This window comes from Peromyscus californicus, unplaced genomic scaffold, assembly GCF_007827085.1.
Source record: "Peromyscus californicus insignis strain IS unplaced genomic scaffold, ASM782708v3 Scaffold_7__1_contigs__length_154581171, whole genome shotgun sequence".
NCBI classification, from domain to species: Eukaryota; Metazoa; Chordata; class Mammalia; order Rodentia; family Cricetidae; genus Peromyscus; species Peromyscus californicus.
In genome coordinates this window covers 126841289-126861449 of record NW_026294595.1, presented here as the reverse complement: position 1 = coordinate 126861449, position 20161 = coordinate 126841289, and the positions used below count along the sequence as shown (strand labels likewise).

Here is a 20161-nt window from a genome sequence, read left to right as displayed (position 1 = left end):
AGGAGGCAGCAGGGTACCAGTGGGCAGTGGGCAGCAGTGTGTGGTCTTGGGGGCCCTGCCAGTATGTACAGCTGCCATTCACAGCCCAAACCAGGTTTTTGAAACTTTCAATTCCCAGTGCTAAGGTCAAGCTTAGATTCCCCCCCACCCCCGCAAGACCCAGATCCCACACCCCATGTGGTACCTGCCCCTGCATGAACAAGGCAGTCAGGGGTGAGGGGTGAGGTGCCTGGTTCTGCAGTCATGGAAGCAAGAAAGGTATGCACAACATCGCTCAGGTCTCAATCTGTGGACACACCCAAGGGCCAAGCCAGGGGTAGCCGGGCAGCAGCGAGAGCAAAACCATTGCCTGATGGGTCTGGGTACTGATCCTGGTTCCCAGCAGCCTCTTGAGCCTTCCTGAAATCACCCTTTCCCTCTGACAGAGTACAGTACTTCTGTGCTGGTCACTGCAGGCTTGGGACCCTGGTGCTCACCACTCTGCCACGCCGGCAGGCCCCCTCACCCCAAGCCTCCTCGCCTGGGGGCTCAGTCACCTCTCAGTCAAAGTCTGGGCACTAGTATGGCTCCGATGTGCCTTCCTGGCTGTTCCTGCGGCAGATGGCCTCTGCCTGCATGGGTGGCCTGGATGAGGCCAGTGAGAGCAGAAAGCGGGGCTTACTATAGTAGATAGACATCACAGGCCGTGGGATCTGTTAGCCTTCCCTGGACGCCCTGTTCCCTCCTTGATCAATGTTGAGCTCACGGCAAAAGTTTGTTTCAAGCCCCAGGCCCAGACATACTAGCAGGCTTCAAGCTCCTTCCTTGCTCTGAGCCTGTTTCCTCACCTATTGGACGTGGATACGGAGCACCCCCATTTCCTCCCTGGGCCACGTATAATTCATCTTGTCTCCATGTCGCCAATACACCATCATTCTCTCTTCTCTGTGAGGCAGCTCTTCCCTGGGTCTCACCACCTGACTCAGTTTCCCTCTGTGAAATACACATCATATCTACCTCACCATCCTACTCCAAAGAATAATGATCTAATAATCCCTGCTGTGCCCATGACCAGAGTCCAGCACAGGTCACTCTGTACTTCAACTCTTGTGACGACCCTCTTCCCAGGTGAGGGAACTGAGGCGCAGCGAGGAAGCCACGTAAACACAGCATACGTTCGGTAATCTAGCTCCTGAGCCTGCATCCGTGAACACCACACTGTTGCGCAGACGTGTGAACTCAGTGCCTGGCACATAGTAGGTGCACAGTTAATGCAGTCATTTGTGATCCCACACGAATGAGTGCACGTGCAGAGGGAAGGAGGCTGCCTCCAGCCTGTATGTTTATTTACAGGGCACAAGCTGAGAGCAGGTTGGGGACTGCCCGGTGGCTTCATACTCCTCGTCGTCGTGGGCCAGTTCATCCTGTCATCTGAGGCTGTCAATGCCCCTGGGATGGGCACAGAGTAGCTGGGCTGGACTTGGGGGTAGTCTCATGTCTCCCAGGCCTCTCTCTACCACCACCACCACCACTCCAGGCCTGGGCTGGCTTTCTCTCAGAGTTCCTGTGTGTTGGTGGTCACAAAAACAGTGGGTGGGGGCCAGGAGGCCAGATGATCTGTTGGGAGTGTGAGGCAAGGCATGGAGGTCCTCTCACACAAAGCCTCTCTGTCTCCTCTAGCAGCTGGGCTGCATTCTTACCCTTCTAGAAGCTTCCCATCCACCACCACAGCAGCCCACCTGCTGGACCCCCAGCCATCCCACTCCAGGCAAGGGTGCCCCTGGTGGGGCAAAGCAGAGGCTACAGGGCAGCGGTTCAAAGGAGGGAACAGGGAATGGCCTGGACGTCCTTGGAGTCTGGGCGGGGCTGATGGGCCACAGCCCCGTCTGAGGAGGCGGTAGCAAGATGGATTCCAGGCCACACACTCCATGTCCACATAGGAGATGTGGTATCAAACAAAGGCCTGGGGAGCCCCAAGCCTCCCAGCCTGGTGCAGCTTTGCTCTGACCAGCCTCCCCTAGAGATCTGGCTCTCTCTGGCCTTCTGAGCTGTGTGGCTTCAGCCTTGACCACTGTGTAGCCGCGTCCAGGCTCAGCTGCTCCTGGGGCTCAGACCCCCAGAGCCATCAGTGCTCCCGAGCTGCTGATCTTCTTGAAGCGATTGGCCGCGCTGACAGCGATGAAGTTTCTCTGGGGGACAAGAGAGGAATTCTGGTCAGCACTTCAGCAGAGGAGAACCTTGGGATGGAGTGTCCTTAAGAGTCCCCCCCTTCTGGCCAGAGAGAGAGAGAGCTTAACAGATAAGGAAAGGCACTGGCAGCCAAGGCTGAGTCCAGTTCCTGGGAGCCACACGGTAGAAGGAGAGAACTCACTCCCAAAGGCATCCTCTGACCTCCACACATAGGCCTCCACCCGAGTGTGTCCTCTGAACCCTCCCTCCATTATATGCACACAATAAATAAATGTTAAATAAAAAATTGTAAAGACTTTTAGGAGATTCCCCCCCCCCCATTAAAGGAGGGTCAGAGGCCAGGGGAGACACAGTGCCCAACCCAGCTATAAAAAGCACCATGACACTGTCCAAGCAAAAGAGACTCCTCACCCCGATCTGTGAGTCCCTCTACAGCACTGGTTCTCAACCTGTGAGTCTCCACCCCTTTGAGGGTCAGAAGACCCTTTCACAAGGGTGGCCTAAGACCATCAGAAAACATGGATTTTTTTTATGTTATGATGTGCAACGGTAGCAAAATTACAGTAATGAAGTAGCAATAGCAGTAATTTTGATGGTTGGGGTCACCACAACCTGAGGAACTGTATTGAAGGGTCACAGCATTGCCACTGCTCCACAGCCTGTTCCACTCTGACCTCCCTTTTCATTCTAGCCAATCAGCCTGCTGCCTGCTGCTCACACTCACCGGCCACGCAGTCTGCCTTGGGGCTTCACATCTGCTGCTCCTCTGCCTGGCTCCCTCCCCCATCTCCTTGAGGTCTGGATGAACCTGTTCCTCGTCACTGGCCCCTCCCTGTTCAAAGGTGTAACCCCTCCCCTGACGCTCCCAACCCCTCTCCGAAGAACTCTCTATAGTCACTGAAAGTCAAATCCACAAGACCCAGATTCTGGCCTCCCGTCTCCACCACAGCAACGGAGCGTTTGGAAGTAACGGCTATCCCATAAATATTTGGGAAATGGAGGAGGAGAGGGGTCAGAGATGCTCTCCGGAGCCTGAACCCTCGATTAACGATCCTCCCTTGGCAGGCAGGGTGGATGAACAACTCCAGCTCAGAATGGGAGCTAGCCCAGGACCCAGAGAAAAGCCCGTGTTTTCCAGACAAGGCCAGGCCCTGTCAACAGAGACTGCCAAGCCAAGGGGGCTCTCCCACCTCTCAGCCCTCCTCCTCCTCCTGCCCCAGCTCTGGTACCTTCCAGCGCCTCTTCATGAGGTATTTCTTAAGCAGGATCTGGGACTTCAGACGGCGGTTGCAGCGTTTGGCTTTCTCCGCCAGGTTGTTGAGCCAGGGGTGGGCGAGGCACTGCTCCGCACTCATTCGGGCGCTGTGAAGAAGGTGGCGTGGTGAGGACAGGCCTATGCCAGGCCCACTTGGCCCAGACAAGCGCTCTGCCCTTGACCGTACAGGGTTCCCAGCCCAGGTAAGCTTTACCTCTGGTCCTTCGTGATGAGATTGGAAACAAAATCTTTGGCCTCATCCGACACAGCCTCAAAGGTCTCCTCATCAAAGTACCAGTTGGCAGACAGGACATTGTTCAGGGTCTCTGTGTCATCATCTCCCAGGAAGGGGGAGAGCCCACTAAGTCTAGAGGGGAGGAGAGTCGGGCAAGAGAGTGAGGCGGCAGGGTGGAGCAGAGCCTGGGAGGCAGCACGTGCTGGAAAGACCCCGGGCTTCCAGAGTGGGACAGACCTGGGTTTGAATCTGGCTGGGTGACTTTGGGCAAGTCACTTCCCCTCTCTGAGCCTCACTCTTCTCATCTGTAAAATGGGCATAATCACCCCAGCTTCCCAGGGTTGCAGTGAAGACGAGGAAGGGTGAGTGTGAAACACACAGTGAGCACACACAAGTGATGTCCACTGTCCCTCTGTCCCCAACCCCAGGGCATGGGGAGTCTGCTGTCCAGAGTCTGCCCTGGGATGGGATGCTGTGCTTTTAGGGGACCTTGGTTTTTACAAGTACAAAATGGGTACAAAGTCTCCCTTTCTGATTCTCCTTAGCATTCCCCCTCAAAAAAAAAAAATTGGCTGAGGGATCAGGGAGGTAAGCTCACCTCACCGGAACCCCCAAGGCCAGTCTTGTCCTCTTCTACCCACCCCTTTGCCCCTGCTGACTTCAGCCAGCACCTCCCCCAGGGCTCACAGCATGTAGGTGATCACCCCCAGGCTCCACATGTCAGTCTTGTCAGAGATCTGGTCATAGTTCACCACCTCGGGTGACAGGAACTCCGGGGTCCCAAAATTCACCTTCAGCTTTTCATTGGGGTTATACCTGGGAGAGAGACTGAGAGCTCAGGTCCCCAGCTGCCACCAGAAACATCCAGCCCCTTCACCACCACACTTCTAGGCCCCACCTTCCCAGCCAGCCAGCTGGTACCTCCGTGCCAGGCCGAAGTCGATTATCTTCACCAAGTGGCCAGTGGTATTCACACACAGGATGTTCTCTGGCTGAGGAGACAGGGATGGCCCAGGTTGGCCTCTGACCCAGCTCACCCTCCTTTCCCCACAAGCTCCGCCCTGTTCCCTTGCTGGGGCCCCACATGTGGGAATAAATCCTTAGGTGATACTCATCTAAGCAGGCTGAGGTCCTGTAAGGGGCTTGTCTCAAAGCACAAGACTACCCAGGAGGCACAGATGGAGTTTCTCTCCACCGTCCTGTGGAGGGTGGAGAAACTGAGGTCTGCAGATAGGCAGTGTGCCCTGGCTGGAGGCCAGGCAAGGATGTTATCAGAGCTAGAAGCCTTGTAGGGCCGCAAAGAGGCCCCTGGTCAGCGAGGTTTCTGCTGCTCTCAGCTGGGCAGTGCCCGCCTCTCGCAAGCATTAGGCCTATGGTACTTTACTTCTTTTTATGTATGTATTGTGTGTTGTGCTGATGTGTGCACGTGTGGAGACTGAGTGTGTGTCATTCTCAATCATTCTCCACCCTGCTTTTTGAGATAGAGTCTCTCACTGGACTTGGGGTTCACTGACTGGTGAAACTGGTTGGCCAGCAGGTCCCCAGATCTTCCGGTCTCCAGCTCCCCACTGCTGGGATTACAGCCATGTACCGCTGCACCTGGCTTTATTTTTTTAACATGGTTGCTGGGCATCCAAACCCAAGCCCAAGTTCTTGTGCTTGCCATGCAAATCCTTTACAGACTTAGCCACCTGCCCAATGCCTTATACTGATTTTTTGAGATGAAGGTCTCCCTATGCTACCCCAGTCCGGTTCTGAATTCCCAGGCTTGAGCAATCCCTCAGCCTCAGCGCTTGAACTACAGGCATCTGCCACCTGACTTCACCACCTTCCTCTTCGGCGTCCCAGGCCAGGGGCCACCTTCTTTTCCCAGCCTCTCCCATGCTCCTCCAGACTGGTGGAGAGCTGTGCTAGTCAAGGGGGGCATAAGCTCACACTTTGTCTTCTTACCACAGGGGACACAGGGCTAGGTCAAGAGTAAGTGGGGTGAACACTGAAGTGAACATGATTCAAAGGCAGAAGCTACCACACAAACTCCACCACCTCTGCGGAGTAACAAGGGGTTCCACCTCTGTGGAGTGATGGGGTGCACCTTCCACACCTACCCCTTCCAGGGTCTTCATCACCCTGACCTGACCACTCCGCGTAACTCTACTGTTGTTTGAGTTCTGTGGCCATTCAGTTTGAGGTTTCCCGGGGACCTCTTTGAAACCACTGTGTTCCCGTAGAAGCAAGACCTAAGGACTTTTGTGACTTAGCTAGCGTCCCAAAGCAGGGAGAGAAAGAATGGCCCCAGGTACAAACCCACAAGGGACCCACAAACCGACCCAAGCTTTCTCAGAAACCTATTCCCACCAGACCTAGGGACGGCCTGCAGCCGAGACCCACTGCCTTCTGCACCATGAGCCCCCTCTTCTGAGCAAACCCTTGTGGTTATCCTGGAAGCCACATTCTTGGAGGCAGAGTATTTTAATTAGGAGTCCTACACTACCCCCCAAATCAGCCTTCGTGGGGGAATTACATGTCCCCCCGTGTAATTCTCCAGCTACCCTAGCTCCTAGAGGGACCCCCATCTGTCCCTGTAATCACCTCTGACTCTTTGCCAACCCACTCCACACACACCCTCAGCCAGGTACCCCTACTTTTCAAAGTGCACCCCTCCAGCTCCCACCAGCTCTCTCCTAGCTTCCTACCATAGCCTCCATACCCTCCTCCACCTAGGCCCCACTGAAAACCATCTCCTCTCTCTCCTTCCCTGTGTGTCCTCATAGGTAACTGCAGGAGCTGTTGGGAGAATCCCACGCCCTCTCAGAACATGACACCGAGCAAAGCCAGAAACTGTTGGATGCCCGCATCCATGGCCCTACTCCACCAGACAAATGTTTGCTTCTCCTTCTCTACCCTGTGCATGTCCTGGATACTCCGCTGTGCCTTTCATAACCTTTTTTATGAATTTTATTTATTTAGACACTGTATAATGAACAGGGAACATGTCCATCCCAGTCCCCATTGTAAGTTCCCATGCTAGGATCGGTCTTTCCTGCAGGTACTCGGCACCTGTGAGTTAAGTGAATGAACGCAGGTACCACCCCTGTACTAACGGAGCTTATTCACTTTCTACTCAATATTCATTAGCATCTGCCACAGAGACAGGAGACACCTGGCAATTTGTGTTTCTCCTCCCCATTCCATGCCATAGGCAGGTGTTTCTAAGCTCTCGGCAGCCACTGGTGCTGATGGGAGTGAGTACCGTGTAAAATCTGTTTGCTGTCTCTGGTCAGCTATGTGCAAGGAACTCTGTTAGCTCGGGGTGTGAAAGTCCTCTTGTAGAGATCATCACTAGTGCCTGCCTCCTGTGCACTGGGACAATGCCAGGAGGCTTCTCAGTGAGTGCCATGGAGGAGTCCCAGGACACTGGGCTGCTATAAAGTGGCCCTCAACACTAGGTTCTGAGTAAGGGCGGTACACTGGCGGTACCAGTCACAAGCCATCGCAGAGGTAGCTGCTGTGAGAGACCAGCAGCTGGAATGCATCAAACACCAGACAGTGAGCTCCATGGACATTGAGACCAAGGCACGCCTCCCCCGACCCCATCCCTGCCTCCATCCCTAGCACTTAGCAAGCACTCGTGGTCCACCCTGAGTGAGCTGGAAGGAGGGATGGGGAAGGAGGAGTAGGAGGAGCTAGAGAAATGAGTAGTGACAACAGTGACACCCAGTGGTCAGTGCTGTTCCAGCCCACTACCTTGAGGTCCAAGTGCAGGACTCTCATCTTGTGCATGAAGAGGATCCCATCGCAGATCTGCCTGACAAACACCATGGTATCCACCTCGGTCAGATGGTAGTCCTCATCCACGATCCTCTCAAAGAGCTCGCCGCCCTCGATGCTGTGTGCACAGACCCCTCTGCAGACTGGCTCCGGGCTGCTGGCCCTGCCGCCCAGCCCCGGCACCCACAGCGGGCACTCACTACTCCATGAACAGGATGATCTCATGTGAGGTCTCAATGGCCGAGTACAGCTGGATCAGATTGCGGTGGTTCAGTTGGTTCATGACCTCGATCTCCAACATGACCATTTCCTGGGAAGCAGGAAAATCAAAGGGACCCACTGGGCACCAACACCGCCACCCTCCAGGCTCCTCCCTCCTGGTCTCCTTGCCTCCACCACTCTCTCCCCATAACCTCACCCTGAGCACCTGCATCAAATCCATAGCTATGTTGTATCCAGGTGTAATCAGTTCCCAAAGCCGTGTGTGGTGGCACATGCTTGTTATCCCAGAATTCAGGAGGCAGAGACAGGAGGGTCAAGAGTTCGAGACCAGCCTGGATCATACAGTAAGACCCTGTTCAACCCCCATCCCTAAGATGGAGTTGATTCTCAATTACATAGCACTGCCTCTGAACACTGCTTTCATCTCTAGACTCTAATCTATCTAGCCGCCATCTTTGCCATTTCCGTTGGGGATCTAAGAAAGTCCCAGATTCACCTTGTGCTAAGTAAGTCCTTGATACCAACCCTTCTCCATGAGTGACTTGCCAGCATCCTTCAGGGAAAAAAAAAAAAGACAGACTCTTCACCCAAGCATTGGGGACAAAGATCTAGGAGCTGTGGTCTCTGCATGCCCACTGATAGTCCATCATTAAGGCCTTGGGCACAGTACCACCTTAAACTAGAGCAGAAACTCAGCCATCCCTCACCCCTTCCTTCTACTCTAAACAACCTTCACTTGTAACTTCAGGCTAGGGGTCACACTGCCGGGCTGATACAGGCTATGGTGGGAATGAAACTGGCATGTGCTACTCATCAGGCCTCTCCAGGCACCTGCCTCTCCAGGCACCTGCCTCTCCAGGCACCTGCCTCTCCAGGCACCTGCCTCTCCAGGGCGGTTGTTAACCTCGAGGCATCAGTGCAAGACTGTCCAGCTGTACCCCTTCCCCTTCGTCCCACCCCTTCATCCCGCTCTCACTCCGCCGCCTACCACTTCCCCGGAGAGGCCTGCATCTAACAGGCTCCCTCTGATCAAACTCCCCGTCACTGCCCTGGTTCTCTTTCTGTCTGGCACCTCTCAACACCTGGTGTCATGCTCTTCATTCTGTTCCAGCTTTTAGTCACCTATCTGTCCCTATTCTCTGATGTGCTGGTCCCATGAGGTTGGGGACTTTTTCAGTCCTGTGACATTTCTCTGGCACCTGGTACAGCGGAAGGCAAAGAAAAACAAAGTTCCGTGATCAATTAACCAACAGCTGGCTTCAGTTAACTCACACGGCACATGGACACTGAGTAGTCATGCTGAACCAGATCCTGTGATAGAAGCCAGTGAAGATGAGTCAGAAGTACAGATCGGAGACTGGGGGTGTAGCTCAGTGGGTAGGTAGAGTGCCTGCCTAGCATGCATGAGTCCCTGGGTTTAATCCCCAGAACCGCGTAAACTGGACATAGTGACAAATTCCTGCAATCCCAACACTCAGAAAGTAGAAGCAGGGGGACCTGGAGTTCAGGGTCAGCCTCTGCTCCAAAGTGAGTTCAAGGTACTCTGGGATATATGAGCCCCCATCTCAAAGAAGTAAATACATAAGTAAAAGATCCACACACCAGAGCAGGGGAGGACCACACACAAAACTTGCCCCTCCCTGCTGTGCTCCGGGCAAAGGGAAGCAGTGCTCTGGAGCACTGTGGTACTGCTCCCGTGGTCTTGCTGGGGCCCAGCCTTTCACACAGTGACTGCCTTTGCCTACAACACCCTGGAACTTCAGCCCCTGCTATCTCTGACCCCTGGGTCCCTCCTCCCTTCTTTTTTCCATCCCTTCTTCCATCTCTGTGATGCTAGAGTGAACCCAGAATGCCAGGAAATTGCCCAACTTGAGCCTCATTTCCACAGTCCTCTGCCTGAAAGCCCCAAAGCCTCCTCTGCCACTCAAACACCTCCGTCTGCAAAACCTTCACTTGGTAGAAGCTGGCCCAGGAAGTGCCACTGAGCCAGGGCTGAGGCAGGAACCTTGCTGTTGCTCCTCACACCCTCTGCTCCCCACAGCTTCCCTGAGACACCAGGCACACCTCACGTCGCCCACTGGCCCTCGATCCGTGTGAACCTGCACATGGCTGCTGTGAGCTGTAAGCGCAGACCCCACTGGCGGTGGGAAGCGAAGCTCTCCATTGACCCTCCTTTCCTTGACACAGGTTCCCTGGGGACAGGGGCCACCTCCATTGCACTTTGGGATCCCCACTGTCTCTCACAGGGGATAACCACCTCTGCTCCCAGTGCTGCTGAGAAATGGGGTGTCTGGTTTATGGCTGGGGGCACCAGCCTCCTGTAACAGGCTGTGTTCCCCCCCCTTCTCCTTATGTGGCATCTTTAATGCCACAAACTTTTCACAGCAGGGTCCTAGTCCAGCACTGTGGGTAGCAGGAGATAAGAGGTGGCCAATCCACGGTAGGGCCAGCATTCCCCCGCTACCTTGTCCTTTGGAGTCTGTTTCTTGATGACCTTGGCTGCCAGCTTGAGGCCTGTGGCTTTCTCGGTGCAGGTACACACAGCTCCAAACTTACCACTGCAGAGAGAAAAAGTTGGAGTGAGGGTACTTCCAAGACCCACGGGCCAGCAAGGACCTGTGCTCCATTCTCCTCTTGGCCCAGGCCTGATGGTGACTCTGGCTACTCCTCTGAGCGGTGGGAGCATTCACCCCACCGGCCCTAACTCCCTCCTGAAGTAGAGGCTCTCCTACCAAGATGGTGGCTGAAGAGCATGGGGTGAGTGGAACAGACTACATTTCCTATGGGAGTGGCCAAAGGCACACCCAGGAAAGTGACCACAGTCGTTACACCTCAGGAGGTGATGGAGAACAAGTGTGACCACATAGAAGCAAGTGCATGCATGTGGGCCGTGTCCAAGTGGACCATGGGAGCTGGATACTCCCCAGTGCGTGGTTCCAGGCTTGGGTCCCTGTCTCACCCTCCCAGTGCCTCCTTTGAGTTCATGCTGAATTCACTGTTGACATTTCCAGTCCTCAGCTCCACGATCCTGTGTGGGAAGGGGGCCGGGGGTGGCGGGCAATCATCTAAGAAGACAGAGTTGAGCTGTTAGAACCAGGGGTGGGGACTTCTGGGAAACGTCTCTGGCATCACTCCTGCCTCCTGATCTGCCCCCACTGCCCCCGGAGAGCTGAGTTTACCAAGTGATGCCTGGGGGACACCCGGCCAGAACGGGACCCAGTTTCCAATTCTAGTCCGGCCGTGTACACCCAAAATGGCCTTTGAACACCCAAAATCTGTCTCCTTTAGGGGGAATTCGGGTTCTCTGCAGAACGATGAGACAGCTAGCTGACTGGACTTAGATACAAGCTCTAGCGGGGAGGGAGGGATGTTTCCAATAAAAACACCCAAACACCCAAACAAGCCCCCACAGCAGCTGTGAAGTGGAGTTCCAGACTGTGGGACTGCTGTGCCTGCATGATGGTGTGGGTGGAGACACTTGCTCGCCGCCCGATTACACCACGGTGGGGCGCCCAGGGACGCAGCAGTTCGGTGGTGACGTGCCGCCACCTAGTGAGCATCATGGGGACAGCGGGCTTCAAAGGCCGGCGGGCTGACTCATCGGAATGGAAACCTTTAAAAATAGTCAGAGCCGGCAGGGAAGCCACTCTGGTGATAAATCAGACAGCCCTTGGAGGTGGTTCAGGTCCTGTCATGCCAAGGATGTGATCTCTGGGCGGGGGCGGAGGTCTCTGTCACCGCGGGGGCAGGAGGCAGGGCCCCTGGCCACCGCCCAGCCGCCAGGTCCTCCCACCCTGTCTGGGTGGCACTCTGCCGCCAGCCAGGCAGACTGGCTGGTCTCCCAGGGCACCTCAGTCTGGAGGAGGGGGTGTCAGGACACTCTGAGCTCTCCTGACCCTATGTCACCCCACCCCCCAGCCTGACAGCACCCTTGCTGGGACCCCCTTCCCTCTTCAAAGTGACTCTCCTGCTGCCCAGAGCTTTCTCCGAGTACCTGCGGAGTGCTGGCCCAGCTTCCTCGGCCACTGGTCCCACACACACAAACACCTGTGCTGCTCATAAAACCTATGGGTCCCTGACACCCTGCCATCCACTGTTTCATTTCCAGTTTCCCAGGATTGGAACCTCTCCCCAGACAGAGCCCCAAATCCACTTTTCAGCAAGTTTATGCTACTTTACTCATCTGTGTGATTTTCTTTTTAAACCCCATGTTAGCGGATGTAGAATAAAATCCAAAGCGGGTTTGGAGGTCCGACAGTCTTCACCATCTGTCTTTGGGCATTTAGCTTCCCTTTCCCATCTCTATCAGAAAGAAACACTACCTGGTGCCCTGTGACATTTGAATCAGGGAACCTGGGGGAGACCTGGATCAGGGTAGTTCAGGCCCCTGCATAAGGAAGGATACTTGGGACGACTCCATGCCTTCCCTCCCCCATCCCCAGGACACTCCAGCTCCAGCCTGGCCCTACCTACCCAGAATTTGGAAGCAGTCTTCCTCCCTGGCAGGGAGACAGAGGCCCTGCCCCACCTCCGCTCTCTCTGAGGGAACAGCCTGGAACTCGATCCTCTGGGAGGTGTCCCCTTGCACCTTAGCATGGTCAGCCTGGCCTGGGGCTTTCTCTGCTTCTACCTCCTGGTTCTCTTCCAGGGTGTTCGTCCCGCCTTCTGCCTTGGCTGGCCCAGGACCTCGGGAGTCGGGGGTCACAGACACCCCTGTAAAGATGAGTTCCGTTGTGTCGCTCAGGGGCTTCACAGCCGGTGTCTTCTCAGAGCTAAGAAGTGAGACACCTCGTGCCGGTTAGAGGCTTCTAGAGATTACTTGCCATTTAGAACTAAGACAACACTGTCCCCCTGCCCCCAAATACATCCAGCTCCACCTCATCCACTTCAAAGGCCAACTCTCAACACGTGGAGGAACTATTGACAGGATCTGGCTGCCATGATGTGGCTAATCCTACTAGCCGACAGGAAGCTATAAGGCTCCTGATTCATAAAAACTGCTGCCACGGAACTGCCATTAATGCGTCACAATCAGGCTGGTGCAAGAAGTGTCGCTATTGTTTCCACAGTTCTCGAGTGTCCAGTTGTGCAGAACTGACTGCATCAAGCTTCATGAATGAACTGTTAGCCGCCTGTTCGTATTAAATGAAGAAGGGCCACTACTCTCTCGAGCTTGCCACTCGCCACTCCTGAAACAAGTCCCCAGAAGCCCAGAGAAAACAACAACAACAACAACATGCAGCCTGGGTGGCCTTTGGGGACATCCCCTGTCTGACATTCTGTTCTCCGAACAAAAGTAATTTCCTGGGTTCTTCGGGACAGGATGTTAGAAGGGGGGGGACCCAGGACAGAAGTGCCTTCCCAATGAGAGATGTGATAATACCCAGTACTCAAGCCAGGGAGGTTAAGCCCGGAAAAGGAGCTACCCGACCTCTCCCTCCCCAAGCGGGGACAGTCACCATGAGATGATAGCAGGGCAGCTTGGGCTGTGAAGAAAGGCGGGTGAGCCTCTTCTTCCTGCTTCTCGACACTCTGCTGCCTTCTTGCCCGCCTTGGGCTCTCCAGGTCCCTGGTTGTCCGAGGGTGCTTGCTTGGCATCCTGATTGTGGGCGCTGGCCTCAGCTGTGGCAGTGGGCTGGGGCAAGGCTGCAGGAGGCCCCACACTGCCTTCAGCAGGCCCCCCACCCCCGTCTCCCTCTCCTGAAGGGCCCTGGCTGCTGGCTGAAGCTGGAGCTGGGTCACCCTTTTTGTCTGGGGCAGAGGCTTTGGTATCTTTCTTCAGGGAGGGTGGGTATGGACCTTTTTTGGGGTCTGGAGTGCCAGGGCCTTTCTTCATGCTAGGGGGGCCCAGGTCTTTCTCTGTGCCGGGGCCTTTCTTTGCGTTAGGGGGGCCCAGGTCTTTCTCTGTGCCGGGGTCTTTCTTCGTGTTAGGGGGGCCCAGGTCTTTCTCTGTGCCAGGGTCTTTCTTCGTGTTAGGGGGGCCCAGGTCTTTCTCTGTGCCGGGGTCTTTCTTCATGTTAGGGGGGCTCTGGTCTTTCTCTGTGCTGGGGTCTTTCTTCGTGTTAGGGGGGCCCTGGTCTTTCTCTGCGTCAGGGTCTTTCTTTGTGTTGGGGGGGCTCAGGTCTTTCTCTGTGCCAGGGTCTTTCTTCGTGTTGGGGGGGCCCAGGTCTTTCTCTGCCTCAGGGTCTTTCTTCGTGCTAGAGGGGCCCAGGTCTTTCTCTGTGGCTGGGGGGCTGGGGTCTTTCTCTGAAGCTGGAGGCCCATCACCTGCAGCACCTTTAGGTGTCTGTTCTGCAAAGGAAGGGGGACATCCGTTAGCATCCCCCTACTTCCTTCCCTTGCCAGGCCGGACAGAGACCTGCTCTGGGTCTCTACCGAGGGACAGCTTGTCCATGCCTGTCCCACCACGTCTCTGGAGCCGCTTGGTAGCAAACTTGTCAGGAGCTTGGGAGCTCTGCGCCAGCTTCTGCCCCTCTGGATGGGCTTTGCTGGCCCCCCACCACTCCTCAAATTCTAGCGCTGAAGTGAATCCCAACAGCCACTGATGGAGGCTTCCCATCTCCCCCGTCCCTCCAGCAAGGGCTTCATGCGGGCCCTGGACCCAGCCCAACTCCACCCACAGATTATCCCCATTCCCATATCCCTCATGCACCGTGCAAAAAAACCTTGGGCACAGGCTTCCCTGTAAGGAACCTGCCCAGCCCTGGCTTCAAAAACATCCCTTCCGAAGCTCCTCCTCCCATCCAGCTCCTGCCCCTGCTTGGCACCTGCTGACAGGCTCTGAATTCCCAGCTCAACTGCTCCGTTTTCTGTAGCCATGAGGTAGGTAGGCGTGTGCTTCTGCTTGTCTAACTCAAGTCTTTCTAGCTGCAGAAAGAGGAGTGAAGTGTTATCAAGTTGTCAGATGCCCGCCTCTTTTCCAGCTTTGGAGAGAGAAGGCCAAGGCCAGGCAACTGGGAGGAGAGATGTACCTGGATAGAGAGGGGCAACCTGGTGGCCGGCAGTCTGCAGCGGCTGCTCAGGCGCAATCCTGGGGTGGTTGTAAGGGATTGGGCCGGGTGGGCAGAGGCGGAGGCAGGGGCGTGGGCAGCGGAGGCGGAGACTAAGAGGAGGATCTTTGACACCAGGGGCCATGGAGTGCGGGTTGCCACCACCTGTCACTCTTGGCCCCCGTTCAGAGGACACGGCATTCTTCCCACGGCCTGACATGGGGTAGAATAGCGTTGGAACCATCAGGGAAAAAAAAAAGGAGGGGCGCCTGGGCCCTGGGGAGCAGGCTGTGGCCAGGCCTTACCGGGCATCCCCTGTGGCCGGGATGAGGGAAGGGGCTACAAGAAGAGGGGCCCTTGGCGGGGCTGAAGGGCAAGACTATGGCCAGGCCCAGGCATGGCTTTGCCCGCCTCAATGCCACACCTCCCGGGGTTCCCAGGAGCTTGGGGAGAGCCACTGGGGCCCCGGGGCCCACCTCGGTGCCCCCGGTATCCGGATCTACTCAGACCATCTCTGGGTAAGAAATCATGCCAGGGTCACTTGCTTAATTGTCCATAGGTCCATTTTTTTTTCCCTAGGGAAAACTTCCTTTTCCTGGGTTCTTTGGGGCCATGGAGGCTTGGCTGAGAAGCCCAGGGAGGCCAGTGGAAATATGATGGCCACCCTCAAGAAGGGGTTGATGGGAAGTTTCTTCAGGGATGGGGACCCGAGCTTGAGGTGTTCAGGCTGAGATGGGGCCGGGAGGAGTATGCTGTGGGGTCCTCTCCCACTGCCCAGAAGCTGTCAGCCCACACTTTTCTGGGAGGGGCCCTGAGCACTGGCCAAGGCTGAGTGTTGAAGAGGTTGTAGGTAGGTGTCTGGGTCCAGATCCCAACTGAGGTAAACCTTCCAGTGGTTTACCATGCCTAGCCCTGGCCACTGCCCTGTAGCAGAGGGATGGAAGTTGGCAGGAACGCAGTACCTCTCTGAAGTGGGGGAAATGCGGGGTTCTGAAATAGATCAGGCAGCCGCTAAGAGACAGATATGAAGTCACCTCCAAAGGAGAGGGAAATCAGGTGCAAAATAGCACAGAGGGTCTGTAACTTGTGCACACTTCTTTGGCAGGGTAACAAGAAATCCATAACTTGGGTGGAAGGGAGCCATCAAGGCTTCTTACCATTATTTTGTTTTCATTTTATTTTTGGTTTTTAGACAGGGTCTTGCTATGTGGCCCAGGGTAGCCTAGAACTCTCGATCCTCCTGCATCAGCCTCCAAGAGTGCTGAGATGACAGACATGTGTCACTCACATCTTCAGCCTTTTACTGTTTTCCTTGAGCTTTGAGAATGTACTGAATTTCAAAATGCATGATTTCTTTGAGAGCAGACGAACAAGGAAGGCGCTTGACACATGCTAACAGGAGCTGGAGCACCCCTCCTCATCCTGGCTCGGAGCACCCCTCCTCATCCTGGCTCGGTCTCTTCTCTGGGCTGGTCCTGTGCACTGCTTCTCTTCTTCAAGGTTCAGCAGACAGCATGCCTCCTCCAGGAAGCAAAAATGACCCATGTCTGTGTAGCACCTCCCCAGGAGGGGCTGGGCTGGATATGAACCTGAGCTCACCGAAGAGAAGGAAGGGAGTCCAGCCACCAAGCACCTCCTGTTGGCTTTTTCCAACTTCTCATTACTCATTGTCACTGGTGTAACTGTGGACCACACTCACCCCATTTTCTAGATGAAGGCCAGGAGGGCTAAAGGAATGAGTGACTTGCCTAACGCCCTCAATAGAGAAGAATCTAGAAATAGAGGTTAGTAGAATACTTCGTACACTTCACGATCCCATGGCATTCAGAAAGTTGGAAAATGTCTCTGGCCCTCACCTGTGATGGGGACACCACTGGCCCTCTATTTGGCTGTCTCCCTAGCATGGTTTGGCTTGCCTTGAAATGTTGGATATCTCCACCAGCAATACTCCTTGGTGCCCCCAGGCTACTCCCGTGGTGAGCTCACAACCTAGGCATGGCTACATGTCATCACGTGTCTGCCATAATAGCCAGTGTTTGGCTAGCAAGGCTGGCTGGGAGTTTGGATTGCTTTACTGGGGTGGTCCTTGATGGCATCCCCTAGTTACCTCTGTGGCTATCAATATATCACCTGTCAGACACTGAGAGAGGGCCCACTAAGAGCCAGGTCTGATGATGCCAAGAGATGACTTTTTACCCAGCTCCTAGGACCCACACAGGAGTCCTTAGAGTTTGGTGTTTCGTTTGTTAAAGATGTAGAGACCGATGCTGGGGGGAGGGGGAGGTAAACTGCTTGTCCCAAAGCCCCTGAGCCTGGAGAGTGGCTTCAGAATAGTCACATTCAAACTCAGAGCCACCTCTAATCACAACAGGTTTTATTCTAATCTGCTGGTCTTGTCAGGATTCCCCCATAAAATCAACTAGCCAAGGCCAGCCAGTTGCTTGAGGAGCGCTGTGGGTGGTGGGGGCAGAGGTTGGTGTCACGGTGTCCTCTTCCATCGCTCCACCTGATCTATGTGGGTTTTGTTTGTTTGTCTTTGTCAACTTGATGCAAGCTGGGGCCATCTTAGAAGAGGAAACTTGGATTGCCTCTGTAAGATTAGCCTATAGGCAAGTCTGTAAGGCATTTTCTTGATCAGTGATTGATGGGGAAGAGCACAGCCCACCATGGGTGGTGTTATCACTGGGCAAGGAGTCCTGAGCTGTATAAGCTTACAGGCAGAGCAAGCCAGGGGGAGCAAGCCAGTAAACAGCGCCCCGTCCATGGCCTCAGCTTCAGTTCCTGCCTCCAGGTTCCTGCTGTTTCTGCCCTGCTGTCCCTTCATGGCGGACTGTAAGCTGTGAGCTGAAATAAACCCTTTTCTCCTCAAGTTGCTTCTGGTCGTGGTGTTTTATCACAGCAACAGAAAGCAAGCTAGACAGAGTCTGTCTCTGAACACAATTTAGCTGGGCTTACTAGCCAGGGAGCCCCCAGGATGCATGCACCTCTTTGCCTCTCTAGAGCTACCACACCCAGCTTTTTTTTTTCTTTTTAAGAAATTGATGTATTCTTATTTTATGTGCATTGGTGTTTTGCCTGTGTGTATGTCTGTGTGAGGATCCCCTGGAACTGGAGTTACAGACAGTTGTGAGCTGCCATGTGGGTGCTGGGGATTGAACCTGGGTCCTCTGGAAGAACAGTCAGTGCTCTTAACCACTAAGCCATCTCTCCAGCCCCCACACCCAGCTTTACATGAGTGCTCAGGATGGAACTCAGGTCCTCATGCTTGTGACACCAGTACTATACGGACTGTTCCTACCAGGGGACTGGCTGCCTCCCAGCTGACCCTCTCTGGGGCCTCTGGCAATGTTTTCTGAAGAGTGGGTCTCCCCAGTCCCAGGAACATCCTGCCTTTAGTCTTGAAGCAGCCCTATGGGTCAGGGTCAGGAGGACTGCAAGGGAGTTCTCAGCCACCAACTTTGAGGATGACATGTACCCTAGTGGTCTCCTCCTCTGCTGGAGGACTGCCTGCTCCCAGAAGGAAACTCATTAAGTGTTTGGAGGGCTGGGAGCACCCAGGGTGACTGAGAATTTGTGCCCAGCCTGTGTATGTAAAGTACTTGGCACAGAGCAAAGGGGCCTGGGACTTGGTAATGTGGTGACCACCACAGATAAAGAGCCCAGCTACTTTGCCTGCTTTACCAAAAGTGCCTTCTGCCGGGATAGGAGGCTGGCATGGTTCTGATCTGTGTGGGATGACCTGGTCTTGTCAGCTGCTCGCAGGGTGTCCCCAGGCTTCTCAGCACTCTTGGAGGCGCAGGGGAGGGGCACAAGGGGTGGGGCACAGGGGAACCTCCTCAACCCTGCAAGAAGCTGCCAGAACCCCTGCCCACCTAACTCATGAAGGGGTTTCCCTGCCCCGTGCCAGCTGCGCAGACGCTCTCTGCCTCTGTGGGGCCAAGGCAGGAAGTGGGACAGTGCCAGGCCCAATTAAACCCGCCAGGGGAATTAAGGTCAGCAGGATGCAATTATGCCTGTTGGATTTAACAAGGCCAGAGGGAAGGTTTCTCTAGCCAGAGTTCACGGCTCCTTAGGCCACTTGCCCTGGGCAGCTCTGCCTTCCAGGAGCGCGGGCTCCCGGGTCCTGCCCGTCTCCAGACAATCTCATTGGGAATGCAGGGGTTAACTCCACCCAGCACTGCTTCTTGGCTCCCCAAGGAAATCAATCTGTCCAAAAGGCTTTACAAGGACCTGCTTGAGGAGACGCTCCCCGCCTGACCCTTCCCCGCTCCTCTGTGATGGAAAATCCAGGCAGTTGAGCAATGGCCTTTCCCTTGCGGCGTCCACTCCAGCCTTCTTTGAGAGGCGCTGGGGCTGTCATCAGCACGTTATTTTCCTTGCCCTCTCCCACTCGGAGCCTTGTCCTTCCTGGCCAGTCCTGTGAGAAAGCTCTGTCCCTGCCATAGACCCTGCCCTTCCTGCTGAGGTTGGTGAAGGAGAGACATCAGCGGGCATTCTGAGTGTCTCTTGCTCGTTTCGATTTTGTGGCTCTTTTCAGTGACCCGTTATAGCTATGATTGGATGAAACAAGTGAAAACATGTCAGCATGGGCACCAACAGAGCATGGTAAGGGTGATGCTGAGATCTGAAACACACAGAAAACAAAGTCTTGAGGACACGTGGTCAGGGATGAGATCTCAGCAGAAGGCACAAGCCCCACTGCTCCAACCTTTCTCAATGCCTATGCTCCTGGAACTTGTCTCAGAGGAGGGCTGCTTGGGGTAGGGTACCAGGAATTGGTCATTTTGAGAAGAACTTCAGATTGTTTGTATACAAACCCAAGTTGGAAGATTGCCACGCCAGAGACCCACTTACTAGAAAGCATCGCCAGAGGCCCAGAGAGGGCCAGCTGTGAGGCAGGCTGTCTCCCGGTAAGTCACATTGGTATAGCCAGAGGACAGTTCTGAGGACACATCCTTGTCCTGTGAGGCCATGCTTCTTAGTCCAGATGCACACAGAAGCACCTTGGGGCTTCCATAACCTATGATGTCCCAGCTCCTCAAATTCAGCCAATAAGATCAGAGGAAGGGGCTATCTCCCCAGGAGAATCTGAGGTGCAGTCAGGGGCTTTCCTGGGTGGCAGGAACTGCTTCTCCCTTGCCCTGAAATCCCTCCAGGGTTGGGATAGAGTGACTCATGTGGCAGGTGTTACTTTGAACTTGTAGGGGGTGTACGCACATCCCCATAGTTAAGACCTCTGCAAGCCCAGGTGTTAGGGACCACGTCTCCATCAACCCCATCTTCCAAGCAGTACATGGTGCTGTGTGGTTGATAGTGACAGATGCTGATATCATGATGTGTTGACTCTGTGCCAGAGCCAGGCATTGTCAGCTCCCCTTGCCACATAATCATTCCCTTTTCTAAGAGGAATCTGAGGCAGAGGAGAAACTGACCCAAGGCTTCAGAGGCAGAGCCAGAATTTTAACACAAACTTCCCCTGGACCCCACAGGCTTTCCACTGTGAGCCAGAAGTAGTGGCTACTG

At 54.8% G+C, this 20161-nt stretch overlaps 1 protein-coding gene and 1 long non-coding RNA gene across 3 annotated transcripts; one reads left to right on the top strand and one right to left on the bottom strand.

Moving 5' to 3' along the window:
• Positions 1-1289: 1289 nt before the first annotated feature.
• Positions 1290-14750, bottom strand: Mylk2 (myosin light chain kinase 2). 2 transcript variants are annotated; one of them, XM_052724959.1, is made up of 13 exons: positions 14621-14750; positions 14417-14516; positions 13109-13940; positions 12123-12421; positions 10609-10714; positions 10114-10207; positions 7628-7737; positions 7404-7545; positions 4581-4651; positions 4347-4475; positions 3639-3791; positions 3399-3531; positions 1290-2168 (listed from the first exon to the last, which is right to left on the bottom strand). In XM_052724959.1, exons 2-13 carry the CDS (start codon positions 14466-14468, stop codon positions 2088-2090), a joined length of 2202 nt encoding a protein of 733 aa, XP_052580919.1. In that variant the 5' UTR covers positions 14469-14516; positions 14621-14750; the 3' UTR covers positions 1290-2087. The 2 variants fall into 2 exon arrangements, 1 of the variants encoding a protein (XP_052580919.1); XR_008215152.1 differs by lacking the exons at positions 1290-2168; positions 3399-3531 and adding an exon at positions 3897-3964 and having other exon boundaries at positions 3680-3791.
• Positions 14751-14756: 6 nt separating this feature from the next.
• On the top strand, positions 14757-17507 carry LOC128101657 (uncharacterized). Its single transcript, XR_008215153.1, has 2 exons — positions 14757-15156; positions 16004-17507. It is a non-coding gene; the product is annotated as an uncharacterized LOC128101657 (long non-coding RNA).
• Positions 17508-20161: the final 2654 nt, after the last annotated feature.